The sequence below is a fragment of the Tursiops truncatus genome, chromosome 11 (assembly GCF_011762595.2).
Source record: "Tursiops truncatus isolate mTurTru1 chromosome 11, mTurTru1.mat.Y, whole genome shotgun sequence".
Taxonomy (NCBI): domain Eukaryota; kingdom Metazoa; phylum Chordata; class Mammalia; order Artiodactyla; family Delphinidae; genus Tursiops; species Tursiops truncatus.
The window spans coordinates 71336893-71353422 of NC_047044.1; the positions used below are offsets into that span (position 1 = coordinate 71336893).

The 16530-nt window shown below is 33.3% G+C and overlaps 1 protein-coding gene across 7 annotated transcripts in view; it reads right to left on the minus strand.

Moving 5' to 3' along the window:
* LRRK2 (leucine rich repeat kinase 2) overlaps positions 1-16530 on the minus strand; it is a 153718-nt gene that overhangs the window by 122904 nt on the left and 14284 nt on the right. For all 7 annotated transcript variants that reach the window (XR_004528996.2, XM_033866912.2, XM_073788830.1 and 4 more), the window contains 5 exons: positions 14395-14526; positions 8663-8782; positions 8055-8191; positions 7882-7961; positions 6433-6539 (listed from right to left, as the gene is read on the minus strand). Coding sequence is in view for 6 of the 7 variants with exons in the window: in XM_033866912.2 (XP_033722803.1) it covers positions 6433-6539; positions 7882-7961; positions 8055-8191; positions 8663-8782; positions 14395-14526 (576 nt within the window). In the remaining variant the exon portion in view is untranslated. The remainder of the gene's footprint in view (positions 1-6432; positions 6540-7881; positions 7962-8054; positions 8192-8662; positions 8783-14394; positions 14527-16530) is intronic.

The window sequence follows — 16530 nt, forward strand, 5'->3', positions numbered from 1 at the left end:
TATGTGCAGGCTAAACAATATGTACTAAACAACCAATGGGTCACTGAAGAAATCAAAGCAGAAATTTTAAAGATACCTGGAAATAAATGAAAACACAAAGAAAAGAACCCAAATTCTATGGGATGCAAGCAGAAGTAGTTCTAAAAGGGAATTATATAGCAATACAAGCATACCTCACAAAACAAGAAAAATCTCAAATAAACAACTTAACCTTATATCTAAAGGACCACAAAAAGAAGAACCAACAAAACCCAAAATTAGTAGAAGGAAAGAAATCACAAAGATCAGAGAAGAAATAAATGAAACAGAGACTAAAAAATCAATAGAGAAGATCAATAAAACTTAGAGCTGGTACTCTGAAAAGATAAACATAATTGATAAACCGTTAGCCAGACTCATCAAGAATAAAAAAAGAGACAGAGAGAGAGGACCTGGCCCAAATCAATAAAATCATAAATAAAAAAGAAGTTACAATCGAAACCAAAGAAATATAAAAAATCATAAGCGATTACTGCAATTATATGGCTATAAAAAGGACAACCTAGAAGAAAAGGACAAATTCCTAGAAATGTACAATCTCCCAAGACTGAATCAGGAAGAAATAGAAAATACAAACAGACTGATTACCAGTAATGAAATTGAATCAGTAAAAAAAACAAATAAACAAACCAAAAAAAACTCCCAACAAACAAAAGTCCAGGACCAGACAGCTTCAGAGATGAATTCTACCAAACACTTACAGAAGAGTAAACGCCCCTACTTCTCAAACTATTCTAAAAAACTGAAGGGAAAAGAATGCTTCTGAACCTGTTCTACAAGGCCAGCACCACCCTGATACAAAAACCAAAGATACCACAAAAGAAAATTACAGGCCAATATAACTGATGAACATAAATGCAGAAATCCTCAACAAAATATTAGCAAACTGAATTCAACAGTACATTTAAGGAATCATACACCACGGTTTATCCCAGGGATGCAAAGATGGCTCAGTATTCACCAATCAGTCAATGTGATATAAGACATTAACAAACTGAAGAAAAAAAACAGCATATGATGACCTCAACAGATGCAGAAAAAGCTTTTGACAAAATTTAGTATCAATTTATGATAAAAACTCTGAACAAAGTGAGTTTAGAGGGAACATATCTCAACATAATAATGGCCTTATATGAAAAACCTACAGCCAATATCATACTCAATGGGGAAAAGCTGAAGCATTTCCTCTAAGATCAGGAACAAGACAAGGATGCCCACTTTTGTCATTTTATTCAATATAGTATTTGAAGTCCTAGCCACACAACACAAAGAAATATAGGGAATACAAACTGGAGAGGAAGACGTAAAACCGTCACTGTTTGCAGATGACATGATATATATAAAGAAAATCCTAAAGATGCCACCAAAAAAGTATTAGAACTAATAAATGAACCTAGTAAAGTTGCAGGTACAAAATTAAAATACAGAAATACATTGTGTTCCTATACACACAATGAGAACAAACTATCAGAAAGGGAAATTAAGCAAACAATCCCATATACAATTGCATCAGAAATAAATCTAACTACAGATGTAAAAGACCTATACTCAGAAAACTATAGACACTAATGAAAGAAAATGAAGATGACACAAACAAATGAAAAGCTATTCTGTGCTTATAGATTGGAAGAATTAATACTGTTAAAATGACCAAACTACCCCAGGCAATCTACAGGTTCAAAGCAATCCCTATCAAAATACCAATGGCATTTTTCACAGAACTAGAACAAACCATTCTAAGATTTTTATGGAAACACAAAATACACCAAATATCCAAAACAATCTTAAAAAGAAGAACAAAACTGGAGGCATCACGCTCCCTGATTTCAAACTAATAGTAAACAAAACAGTATGATACTGGCAAAACAAACAAACAAACAAACACATAGCTCAATGGAACAGACTAGAGAGTCCAGAAATGTACCCACACTTATATGTTCATTTACTCTCCAACAAAGGATGCAGGAATATACAATGGGGTAAACACAGCCTCTTCCATAAATGGTGTTAGGAAAACTGGACAGCTACATACAAAAGAATCAAGCTGGACTTCCTTTTCACAGGATATACAAAAATAAACTCAAAATAGATTAAAGAATTAAATGGAAGACCTGAAACCATAAAACTCCTAAAAGAAAACATAAGCAGTATGCTCTTTGACAATGATCTTAGCAATATGTTTTTCGATCTCTCTCCTCAGGCAAGGGAATCAAAAGTAAAAATGAACAAATGGGACTGCATCGAACTAAAAAGCTTTTGCCCAGTAAAGAAAACTATCAACAAAATGAAATGGCCACCTACTGAATGGGAGAAGATATTTGCAAATGATATATCTAATAAGGGGTTCATATTCAAAATATACAAAGAACTTATACAAGCCAACATCAGAAAAACAAATAACAAGACTAAAATATGGGCAGATGACCCTAATAAACATTTTTCAAAGAAGACTTAGGGATGGCCAACACACACATGAAAAGATGCTCAACATTACTAATCATCAGGGAAATGCAAATCAAAACCATAATGATTTATCACCTCACAACTATCAGAATGGCTATCATCAAAAAGACCACAAATAACAAATGTTGGCGAGGATGTGCAGAGAAGCGAACCCTCATGAACTGTTGGTAGAATGCAAACTGGTGCAGGCACTATGGAAAACAGTATGGAGATACCTCAAAAAATTAAAAGTAGAACTACCATATGATCCAGCAATTCCACTCCTGGCTATTTATCCAAAGAAAACAAAAACGTTAATTCGAAAAGATATATGCTCATACTAAGTGAAGTAAGCCAGACAGAGAAAGATAAATATCATATGATATCACTTCTATGAGGAATCTAAAAAAATGATCCAGATGAAGAAAGACAAATATCATATGATATCACTTATATATGAGGAATCTAAAAAAAGTATACAAATGAACTTATTTACAAAAAAGAAATAGATTCACAGACACAGAAAACAAACTTATAGTTACCAAATGGGGGGAAGGGATAAATTGGGAGTTTGAGATTAAAATATACACACTACTATATATAGAATAGATAACCAACAAGGACCTACTATATAGCACAGGGAACTATACTCAGTATCTTCTAATAACCTATAACAGAAGAGAATGTAAAAAAAGAATACAAATATTTACAAATATTTACATATTACAAAGTGAATCACTTTGCTGTACACCTGAAGCTAACACAACATTGTAAATCAACTATATTCCAATAAATTTTTTTAAAAAGAAAATATATATATGCACCCCTATGTTCATTGTAGCATTATTCACAATAGCCAAAATATGGAAGCAACCTAAGTGCCCATAGATACATTAATGGAAGATGTGAATATTACTGAGCCATGAAAAAAAGTAAAATCTTGCCACTTGCAGCAACATGATGGACCTAGGGGGTTAGACTAAGTGAAATAAGTAGGAGAAAGACAAATATCCTATGATTTCACTTATATGTGGAATGTAAAAAGGAAAAGAAGTGAACGAACAATGAAACAAACAGACTCATAGATACAGCAAACAAAATGGTGGCTGCCAGAGCAGAGAACAGTGGGGGATAAGTGAAAGAGGGGGAGGGAACTTAAGCGGTACAAACTTCCTGTTACACAATAAAGGAGTCATAGGGATGGAATGTATAGCATGGGAAATATAGTCTATAATAACGTAATATCTTTGTATAATGACAGATGATAACTAGGCTTACCATGCTGCTCATTTTGTAGTGTATAGAAATATAAAATCACTATGTTGTGCACCTGGAACTAACAGAGTGTTGCAGGTCAATTATATTTCAAAAACAGAATCATAGAAAAAGAGGAATTTGTGGTTACCAAAAGCTGGAGGAGGGGTGGAAGGGCGGATTGGATGAAAGTGGTGAAAAGGTACAAACTCCCATTTATAAGATAAATAAATACTAGGGCTATAATGTACAACATGATTAATATAAGTAACACTGCTGTGTGTTATATATGAAAGTTGTTAAGAGAGTTAATCCTAAGAGTTCTCATCCCAAGGAAAACATTTCTTTCTTCTTTTATTTTGTATCCATATGAGATGATGGATGTTCACTGAACTTATTGTACTAATAATTTCATAATGCTGTACACCTTAAACTTATACAATGCTTTATGTCAATTATATCTCAATAAAAATGAAGAAAAAAGCACAAGAAAAAGTATTTTAAAAAGTAAAAATGATACATCTTCCAACCTAAATACTACTGTCTTGCATGGAGCAGGATAAGCTTTCATCAGGGGAAACAACAATGGTTCCACCTAATCAGAGCATGTGACATCTACCTGGCCACTTTAAACTACTTATGAACTGAACCACCAGTTTAAAAAAGGAGCTACTCTCCTGGCTGATGTTACTGATCCAATTACCAAGGGGAGACAGGTTACTGCTACACAATGGTGGTGAGGAAGACTATCTGAGATCCAAGGTAATCTCTAGCAGCCTCTTGATACCTGCATCCCCAACAGTAAAAGTGAATTGAAAACTACAGCAACCAACACACTACTATAATATATAAAATAAGTAACCAACAAGTACCTACTGTATAGCACAGGGAACTATACTCAATATTTTGTAATCACCTATAAGGGAAAATAATCTGAAAAAGAATATATGTATGTATAACTGAATCACTGTGCTGTACACCTGAAACTAACACAACATTGTAAATCAACTATACTTCAATAAAAATAAAAAAATTTTTAAAAAATTTAAAAAAAAGAAAGAAAGAAAACTACAGCAACCAAAAAAAGCAGTATGACTGAGGACTTTGACCTTTCATGGATGAAGGTTTGGATCACTCCAGAACCAGGAGCAACTGAAGTTCTGGCGGAGGACATGGGAAATATGGAATGAGGAGATGAAAACAGAAACTATAGATACTAACTAAATATATATACATATACACATACACACACACCAACTACGACCTAGTGACCAATTACAGAAATGAGTACTACTATAGTAGCTTTAGCTAATGTCTCCAGGATTCTTACATGTATGTGTCAATATGTATAAAGTAATCCTTTTCTTAAAAAAACAACAACAACAAAAAAGAATCAGTTTAAATCTCACAAAATCATGGTTGTTTTGTTGACATATCAAAGATATCCAGGGAGTTAAGAACTACAACACCAACACAATGTGGTTTGTACATGGTAAGGGTTTGTCTCCTCTCTAAGGGGCCTCACACAAAAAACAGCCAAGGCCAGTGCTCATTTTCAAGAGTGAGATCCCCATCCAGATCTCTGCACAGTAGAGGATGGGTGACTCAAGAAGAGCAGTTTCCTTTTCTGCCACTCCTGCTCTGACTCATTATCCCTTGAAGGCAACCCCTGGCTATCCCTCAGGGCTCTTGCCAGCCCAAGCCTCTTATGATGGCCTTTTCAGTGCCATCAGAGAGGTAGAGCGAGAAAGGAGGAAAACAAAGAAGGGATTTTTCTCTTGATTTGACTTAAATAATAGTGTAAGGAAACATGCATGAGGAGGTTTCTTTATTCTTTTCACTCTAACCAGGTTCTCTACTAAAAGCTGATGCTAACACTGGTCTTATTTTCAAGCTTTCAGTGTTTTTCTCTATTTTTCTCCCTCCAAAAATATCCTTCAAGAGCTGCCAAGTCCCAATGCCTTTATGATGAATTTTCTCCCAAGATTTTCTGGCAGTATTTCCTGTTTATAAGGGCAGGAATCAGAGCAGCCTGAGACTCAGTTTTAAACCTCAAGTGTTCTTCCAAAGGTATAACAGCCATTTTTCTCTCCTTAATAATGCAAAGCTATAAGATTTACATGTAAAGGACTATTTTTTTTAATTTTTATAATGGACAATTTTAGCAGATTTTATAATGGTGAATATCTCTCCACCCATTGCATTCCTAATAAAATAACAAGAAGAGTGTATAAAGGAAACTGGGGGAAAAAAGTGACCATTTGGCGATTATTATAGGTATCCAAAAAAAATACCACTGGACACAAGTTAAAAGTCCATCAACAAGAAACTGGACTATAAAGTAGGAAATAGGCATACATTGGGAAACTACACAACCATTAAAAACAATAATGTGAGAATTTACATTTATCAACACAAAAAAAGAAATGTAAAATTTGTTTATAAAAAATTATATGATCCCATTTCTCCAAAAAATATAAAGCATATTGTATATGCCATGTGTAAGTACATACATAGAAGTCCAGAAGAACATCAAAATGTTATTTTCTTCTTTATCCTTTTACCTATATATCAATATATCTATATATTAGATGTATAATTTACATATTTGAAGTTTTTACAATATATTGTTTTTATAATTTAAAAAATACCACAAAACGTGTTTCTTTTTATTAAAAAATATGGTGTATCTCTTACCATTTTGTTCTAACAGAGTCGACAATGCATTTGCAGATGCCTGGAAGACTTCTTTTGATGAAGAATGCATCAGCATCGAGAGCATCACTTCCCTGTGAGCTGGGAACCTTTCACAAATTCAACCACAATATGAATAGTAATCTCTTTAATAATTAGCTCAAACATTCACTTACTGTTATCTAATCTCTCTAACAACAAATAAGGGCAGATAAACAATATTTTATGCCACCTCTACTCACAGGAGTGAATTACAGTTAAACAGTTTTGTATTTAAAAGTTATATTCAAATCCATGAACTAGTAATAAAGTAGTATTTCTGTTTCTTCAAAGTAGATAAGCAGTAGACGGAGAAAATAAAAGACTCAGCAGATATATAAAGAGGTGCTAAGGGTAAAAAGATTAAGTGAGAAAAAGATGATGTAAGCAAGAAATGAAAAATTAAAAGTCATAATGAAGCAAAGTGAAATTTTTAATGTAGAGCATAAATATGTTTTAATGATGTATTTATTTTAATGATCTCCTATGGATTTTGAGGAATTAGTGTCTATGAACTGAAATTTATAAACTGCAACATGAACCAACCTTATCCTAATTTCTTTAAAAGATTGCTCAAAGCAGATTAGAAGGCTGGTTTAACATATATTTTTCAAAATTTACTGTTTCCATTCAAAATAGATGTTTAAATAAATAGCATCTGTGTCATTAATTCCCTTCTGATTGGCAGTAGATCACTCTGCTGACAGGCTGTCAGGATTTGAGATGCAGAATATTACTATTTAAATTTCCAAGGTAAGTAAGTCATTCAAAATTTAAAATCCAGAGGATATGCAGAGCCAACAGTAAAAATCTAAGCAGTTGCTCATGGACATGAAACAAATCTGATGTACTCAGAACTCGTGTATCTGTGGGAGAGATGACTGGTCTTACAAGGTTTAAATGGTGCTCCCACAGAAAGCATCCTCAAGAGCTGACAGCTACAAATAACCCTCTCAAAAGAAGAGAGTTCAACACTGCTACACCAAGTGGGGAATCACTATAGGAGGCTTCTAAGCACATCTAATTCCTGATATTGACAACCTGCTGGCTAGTAACCACAACAGAAAAGGTCACAGATTGCTCTCTGATTCCTATCACTTGAGATTAATTAATATGGCATTTTAAATGATTAGCCAGAAAATTGAAAGTTTCTTTCTTGATGATTCATAATTTACCGAATGACTCTTGATTCTAAATCTCTCAGTAATAACTCTCAAACAAATCACCTTTTACTAACTATCCAAGGCAATGGGATCAAAATATACACCCACAAGTATTTTGTGGCAACACTTAAAACATAAATGCCTACATCAAAAATATTTCAAACAATAAAAATTTCAGTTATGGTATTTCATGTGGATTGATTAAAAATATGACTGAAATTTTCTATCATATAGAATCAAAACTACTGACTGGCCATCTTCATCTCCAATCTTCTCATGTAAACTGTTTTGGTACATAAGGAGATTATTCAGGGCCCAACATGCAGCCTCCTGGATTAGGGAAGGAAAAAAAGAAAACTGTCAAAAAATAAATTATTGAACAAACAATTTTGAAAGACTATCAAATTTATGAAAGAGTCTAACCTGCACATGCTTGTTCTTTCTATGCCACGTTAATGCTTTGTAGCAGGCTTCCAGCCAAAACAATTTATCTTCTTCATCATCATTCTCCTGATTCTCATTCTTTTCCTCTAAGTCTTGATTTAAGAAAATGGTCTCAGCTTGGAAAAAATGTAAACATGTAACTTACTTACAGTTTGAATGACCAACTAAGTCCGTATATTGAAACATTATCAACAGAGTGAGGTATTCTTTAGTAGTGGCCCTGGTTATTTAAAAGACCTTTTTAATATATTACACACTTCATCATACTGCTATCCCATCTAGATAAATTACCAAATGAGCAAGAGAGTACCAAACAAAACTAATAGGCTAGAGGAAGATTAATTAAGGCAGTTAACTGCTAATAATAAAGCTAAATCAAGGATGTATTTACTGATATCTGAACTGGGAAGGATGTACTTACCACAACTGTTAGTTCCCTTGAAAGTATCATCTATTGGACAATGAGTTACATTAAGACAGAAAAGGCATTTAAGGGCTCCTTCTCCACATATGACTTTCTTGTTATAATGTTAATATTCAAGATAAAATGCACCTGTAAGAATTTCCTTGTTAGTTAAGTTACTTACTGAGGAGAGCTAAACAGCTGAGTGCTGCAATCTGTAATGCTGCATTCTCTGAATACTGCTGCACAGCTTTCACCACAAACACATGCACCTCGTTTAATACCAGAATATTAAAAAAATTACCTGAAATTTAAGTGAGATATTAGTGGAAATTCTCATCCATGGAACTTAAATTACCTTTAATCACATAACAGGATTTAAATCAACAAATTTGAGTAGTGATGACTATTCTTAATGACATTAAAACATATATTTACTTTAATTAAAATAGCTTAAGAGGATTGCATAAAGTATTGAAAATTTATTTTACGCACTCATTCAATTATCTTGCTTAGAAAACGGAACTGACTGGGCAAAAAAAAAATTAAATGTTTGAGTTATATTAACTTGTGTTCATTGACTCCCTCTCATGTCATCATCATATTAAAACAATGAGGTATCTGTTATTCATGACACTACAATATTGAGTGTACAAAACAGCTTAATTTTCCTGCCTTCTAAAAGACGGGGGGGAAAAAAACCTTCCTTGTCATTAAATGCTTTTGCTGAAACAGCCTTCTTTCACTTAAAGAATAGTGCTCAGAAAACCCATTGGCACACTTATCATTACCTGATCTTGTCTATGATAATCTTAGAAGAAAAATATGAGAATATTTTACTACCTCTAACTCAACCCAGGAAGACATCCCTTACGTTTTTATACTCATTCTTCTCATAGTCATATAGAAATCTAAATCCTTATAAGGAAAACACTTGTAAATGACAGTCCAAAAATATGTGCCTCCTTCCACTTAGCTTATCTGTAACTCATTAACAGTCACCAAGTTTCCTTCTAGGAGTAAGAATGAAACTCCTAGTTAGCTATATGTGTAATTAGATGATCCCTGAGACACACAGCCAGAATTGGAAAAGATTCTATACCATGAAAAGCCTAAAGCCCACACTAAATATCAATCAAGGCTTCAAAATCAAAAGGCAGATTAACTAGGGGTAGCTCTTCTTTATCAACATCTTTTTATGTTCATGTCTCTTCCGTATTCACCCATTAAGCTGACATACTCCCCAGCCCTTAGTGGTCTCTCGTCTTGGAGGGTCATTTCAAAAAGTGTTCTTTTCCACTTTTACCAGCTTATCTAAACTTGGGCTGTCTCACCTCCTTTTCCCTAGTATTATTCCCATGCCACTGCCAACAGCTGCTCTACCACTGAAAACTGTGTGACTCTGAGCAAACATCAGTGAGACTGGCCTTACCCTATTTTCATTTATATTTAATTTATGTGAAAATATATAGTAAATTATATAAGGCCTTTAAATGCATTAACCCCATAATTGAATTTCATAATTTGACAAAATGCTTAGTATTTATTTACTGACTTTGGGTTTTTATTTTAATTATGAGGAAGAAGTAAGTTTTATTCAGCTTCTTTGAAACAGTAACAGGGACAATAAATTCTCTAGTCACTAAGAAAGTACCTTTAACTAAAGATCAATTTGAGGAAATTCGCTGGTGGTCCAGTGGTTAAGACTCTGCACTGTCACTGCCAAGGGCCTGGGTTTAATCCCTGGTCAAGGAACTAAGATCCCACAAGCCTTGAGGTGCGGCCAAAAAAAGATCAATTTGATGACTTTTTACTTTCAAAAAATGTCACAGAACAATATGAAACTTATAATAGTTTATATGGTTTATTTAATTTCAACAGTATAATGTCAACCACCCTTAAAGTGCTATTGTAGACCTATTTGAAATTCAAGTACCATTTCCTCAACATGACAATAAAACCACTTCCTCGTCTGGCTCATTTAAAGGATTACGGTAAACTCACATTCTTAGTATGTCACGCAAGTTTTAACTTGAGTGGTAAATCGTAGAACATGAAATAGAGAATTCTATATTAGTGTGCTACTATATTACCTAGATTTAAGAAATCAACTTTTGAATTACTTTACAACTTTACCAGATATCAGCTAGCTTGTACAACTGTGTGCTTCTTCATGAAAATATGAGTAAAATTCTCACCTGATAAAAGAAATAAACTAGTAAATGGCTACAACATTTTAGAAGAAATGCTTTGTTTTGCTTATGAATGCAGAAATTCTGTATTTTACCACTTACTGACTACATGATCTTGAATAAAACACACAGACTTGCTAAAATAGGTCCTCATCTGTAAATATGGAGATAATAAAAATATCACATCTCCCAGGATTGTTTCAAGGATCAAAAAATTATATATTGTATATGAAACTACTTTAGAAAATATGAAAGAAATGTGCAAATAAGACATTATTTTCATATCTCCACAGTTTTGGTCAAATGATAAGCATTCAATAAATGCTTATCAAGGAAAGAAACAAACCGAAGTTGTGCATGCAAATTAGAATTCAATTTATAAAAATTCCATTTTAACTGAAACTACTTAGGAATATTCCTAAGGCTAAAATCAATTGCAGAATTATACAAATTCTGAATACAGGGGATATAGCCATATTTATGTAAGTAAAAATATAAGTTGCTACAATAAAAACATAAAAATGAGTTTTTTCAAATGAATGATGTTTTTTCCCAGAGTTATAGTGATGAAAAGTCAAATGTCTGTTATAATAATCCTGATTTTGCACAAAACATTTCTGGTGATCCTTTTTAGAAAAGGTTGTCGGAACCAATTTCCAACAGTTAGGGATCCTGCCTTACTATTCACCAACCATTTACTTTTTAATGCATTGTTCTCCTCACAAAAACATCAAGGAAATCTCCAAGGTGTGTATTGAGGGAGTTGGGGAAGGCTCAACAAGGAGCTGAAACAAGAACTGTGAGCTGAAAGCAAATGGTCAAGCCAGAGTAGCCATGTGGGAAAGTATGAGTCACTGTGATCAACTAGCCTTGATCAGACTAGCCTTGTACTCTCTCCAAAGGAGGGTAGCTCAATCAGAGTCTCCCACTTCAAGTTTGAATCTTAAAAAGATTCTAAAGTGGTCCCAGGTCAGTCCTGTGCCCTAGTTTCTGGCAAACATCTCTGGATGAGATGTTTAGGTCCTCAGGATTCTCAGAGATTAAACTCAATCAAAGAAAAACTCACAAACATACAGGAAAACAAGACTCCATGACAGACAGGCAGTCAGCACAGGAGCAGTAGGTTTAAACTCTCAAGAACTTCATATATTGGAATTATCAGATACAGAACACAAGATAGCTATGTATTAATGATTAAATAAATAAAATTAGAATAAAAGAAAAGAGAAAGGGGAAGAGAAGAGTGAATAAGAGTCAGTCAAAAGTTACCTGGCAGATCTGAAAATAAATATATAAATTTTTTATATTTTAGATTTTTTTATAAATATATAAAAAATCTAATAAAATGACCAAGTTGAATTTATCATAGGAGTACAAAGTGGCTTACTGTTAGAAAACCTGTACAGGCAATTCTAATTCTCCATATTATCAAGATAAGAGGAAAACAAATGATCTTAAATTTTTTTTAAATATTTGATAAAATTCAATATTCATAATTCTTTTTTAAAAGCCCACATATTAAAATAAAAGCAAATAAGAAACAGAAGGAAACTTCTTAACTTGATAAAAGCTACTTGTCACAAAACAAACAAGATTGGGGCTTCCCTGGTGGCACAGTGGTTGAGAGTCCGCCTGCCGATGCAGGGGACATGGGTTCGTGCCCCGGTCCGGGAAGATCTCATGTGCCGCAAAGCGGCTGGGCCCGTGAGCCATGGCCGTTGAGCCTGCACGTCCGGAGCCTGTGCTCCGCAACGGAAGAGGCCACAACAGTGAGAGGCCCATGTACCGCAAAAAAATAATAATAATAAAAAAAAAAACAAGATTAACAACAACAATAACAACAACAAAACCCCATAAAATAAGCATTATTCTGGATAGAAGAATATAAAGCATTCCCTTTAAAATCAAGAAAACGACAAGGATGCCTACTATCACAGCTTCTAGTCAACACTGTACTAGTAATTGTGGGCCATGCAAGAAGACAAGGAAATCAAATTAAATAACTGCTACACAGAAAACTTAAGAGCATTTATAAATAACTTTTTAGAATTAATAAGAGTTTAGGTAAGATTAATATGCAAAAAATCATTTGCATTTCTTTACACATACACAGTTCAAAAATACAATTTTAAAAAAGATACCATTTATAATAACAAAAATAGGGTACCTAGAAATAACTAATAAGATGTGCAAGACTTGTATGGAAAAAATTATAATGTAAAGTTGTCCGTTCTTAAATTGATCCATATATTCTGTATAATTTTAATCAAAATCCAAATAGAGTTTTCCAAGGAACTGGACAAGTTAATTCTAAAATGTATATGGCATTGTAAAGGCCCATGAAAAAAGCCAAGCTGTAACCAAAGAAGAAGAATATATAATGACTTTACCTATTAGCTTTTGAGATATCAGGACTTATAGAGCTATAATAATTTAAACAGTTTGATATGGAGGCAGGCAAATCAAATCAACAAACACAACAGAACAGCAAAAACAGAAATACATATATTACATGTTATAAACCTATAAATAATACATACATATTATATACATATATTCAACTACTGGGAAATGGCTGAACCATATAATAAATTGTGCTCTCCATATTATAAATAGGGGGGTTAATTGAATTCCTACTGTATAAAATAATTCCAAACAGATTTTAACACTTTAATGCTTAAATTAGAAAAATTTTGGATAAAATGTGGAATACATTTATTATGTTAGGCAAAGGAAGGATTTCTTAAAATACATTAAAAAGGTTAAATCACAAAGCAACTAATCATGAAATTAAACTATACCACAAAAACCACATAAAGAAGATAAAAAGACAGCTCACCAATCAAGACAAAATATTTTCGATACATATAACTGACCACCAAAACATTATTAGCCAGAACTAAGAATCAATTTTTAAGAAGATAGACTATACCATGAAAAAAAAGAAAAAGGCAAACCAGGTACTCCACAAAAAGAGGAAGCACCAATAGCAAAGAAATATTTGAAAAGATATTCACCTTCCTTTACACTTTCATAGCAAGAAAGATGGTAGTAGCATAAAACAAGACATAAACCAATGTCCGTGGATAGGAAAATGGATAAATAAATTGTGGTATACTCACATCATAGAATACTACATACAACTATATGCAAAAATATTCATGAGTCTTATAAACAAAATAGTCTTTAAAAACTTGCAGAAGACAACATTCAGCATGATGCCATTTTTATCAAGCAAAAACAAGCAAACGTTAACAATTTTGTTTACAGAGATAAATGAATGTAGTAAAATTTAATTTAGAAAGCAAAAGGTTTATTAACACAAAACTCTGGAGAGTGTTAACCTCTGTAGAGAAAGTGGAAGAAGGGCAGAGCCCAGAGTAGCTTTACCAGCACTGGTAATGTACTAATACTTAAGTTGGGTGAGGAGTTCTTTTGCACTGTGCTTCACATTTTCTATATGTTATGCTTATTTTTTTGTATGTATCAACTATTTACACAATAATACTTTAAATATAGCATAACAGTGATAAGACTTCTCATATTGCACACTTTTATTTTTGCCACTCCTATTAAAATTCCACCTAAGAATGGCAGAACAGTTTGCTAATTTACAATATTTCCATCCAGTGTATGTCAATATTTACTTAAACATAAGCATATGTATGCTATATATACTTACATCATATAGACTGCGATAAATTAACCAAGAATTATAACTTACCTAATGTAAGCCTATGGAGCAAGCAGCAACTCACTTCTTGGATTTTTTCACTGATAGGGAATGCTATCATGGCTTCTACCACAATATTATAACACCTGACATTGCCACTCATGAGGACTTCAACATTACTGCCTAAATTTAAAGAAATCATAATTTTCAATAAGGTAATAATTTCCCCTTTTAAATATGCATACAAAGACACCTTACAGAGATTTTAAATATATGGCAGTATAATGGCTACATTTCCAAATTTAAATATACTGTTCTGTCAAATAGCTATAAAAATACTGTTGCTCGATGTTAATATAATACAATTTAGGACTCATCTCTAGCATTAAGGGAAAGTTGCTTTATTCCTGTATTTTTGGTTTAAAAACTTAAAATAAAGGGAAAACTGAGAGTGCTTTTTATATAAGTCAAAATATGTAAAGTTTTGGCTGTAAGTTTTCAAATAAATGGATTTGGGGCCTGTTTCCGAATGAGGCACTATTCCATTGGATAACGGATTTTAATTGCTCCTTTCCTCAAACCAACAGAAAGAAAATCAAGATTATATCAAATAGAAGAGGCAGAATCAGCTATCATCTATTTCCTGTCCATTCCAGAAGGGCAGCAGAAGAGCAGCCATTGTAAAAGGCAGCAAAACCGAGCTTCCTGAAGGCTCTGAGATAGACAGGGAAAAGAATGGATGAAGGGGAGAGGAGGGACATAATATTAAAATGTATAACTAAGGGATAAACATAGGTGAACCACAAAGGAAGGAAAGAATCCACTGAGAAAGGCAATTAATCAATAGAGTATGTGAACCTATGTGGAGAAAACTAATTTATATGTCTGAATGAAATGTTGACTATTCTTAAAACAGACAGAAAAAAGGTGTTTGCAAAACATTTTTCTTTCTTTTCTGGCACAATCAAACTAACCAACTGTTTTCCAAAAACTACATTTTTAATGTTTAATTTGTATTTAAAAAAACACTAAATATGGAAAAAGAAGGAAATGAAATGAAAGGAAATGGCCTCAACGCAATTACCTCCTTTTATTCAGAATCAAAGATACAACTTGCTCTAGATTCAAGGTAAAGTTTAAGACACTTGCTTTTTTTTAAGTTTTAGTTGCTGCTTTCTTTGACCTTTCTTTATGAATGAGCACATTTACACTGGAGTTATGGTGATGTGGGTGGAAAAGAATGAATTTCAAAACAACCAGCACAAAATAAATAAATAAATGTATAGCCAAGGAAAGGTAAAATGAAGAATATATTCAGTTTGTTGGCAGTAGATGACTCAGAGAAGTTTAAATTCCATTTCCTATTATTGTTCTGCCCCATCTACTTCTAAGAGTTTAACTTTCCATGGATAAGAAAATGATGGATTTTATAACCATTATTAAGAACGGGCATTCTTTCACAAGGCGATTAGTCTCACATCTGTGAGATTTCTATGTCTGAAACCATATACGCATATTATATATAATAAGCTACATATGTATGAAATATAAAGCATGTAGTAATACTGTCAGTGTTTTAACCACACTTACTACATTACATTACCAGGTACTATTCTACATTTTTCACATTATTTAACTGATTTAATCCTCACAACTTCACATGTGTGAAGATGAAATTATTACCAGATAAATGCATGTGTAAATCCTGTACAAGCCCAAACAGGTAATACATGAAATACAAAATGCTCATGTGCACTTACAAAAGTAATAGAAATCTGATGTATTATTTTTGTCCATTAGTATTCACTGGTAGCATACACAGCAAATTAATTTCTTCTTATTTGTACTTTTTTTGTTATAAAAGTGGCTAGATTTCATAGCATCACCCAAATGCTAAACAAGAATCACAATAAAGTTCCAACTCCTTCCTGTGGCTTTTCAGGCCCTGGGATCTGGTTATGTCTCCAGCCTCATCCACTGACTCTCATCGAGCCCTTCCCCTACCTCCATGAAATGGCACAGGAGCAGATGCTCAGGGCTCTACATGTGTATTACACACACGCATGCGTGCACACACTTATAAATACAGTTTACTGAGCTACTTTTATCCTCTTGATTCCTCTATGCTATCTTTTGCTCCAGGATCTTTACGCTTAGGATGCCCACTGCCTGGGATACTGCCTGCAC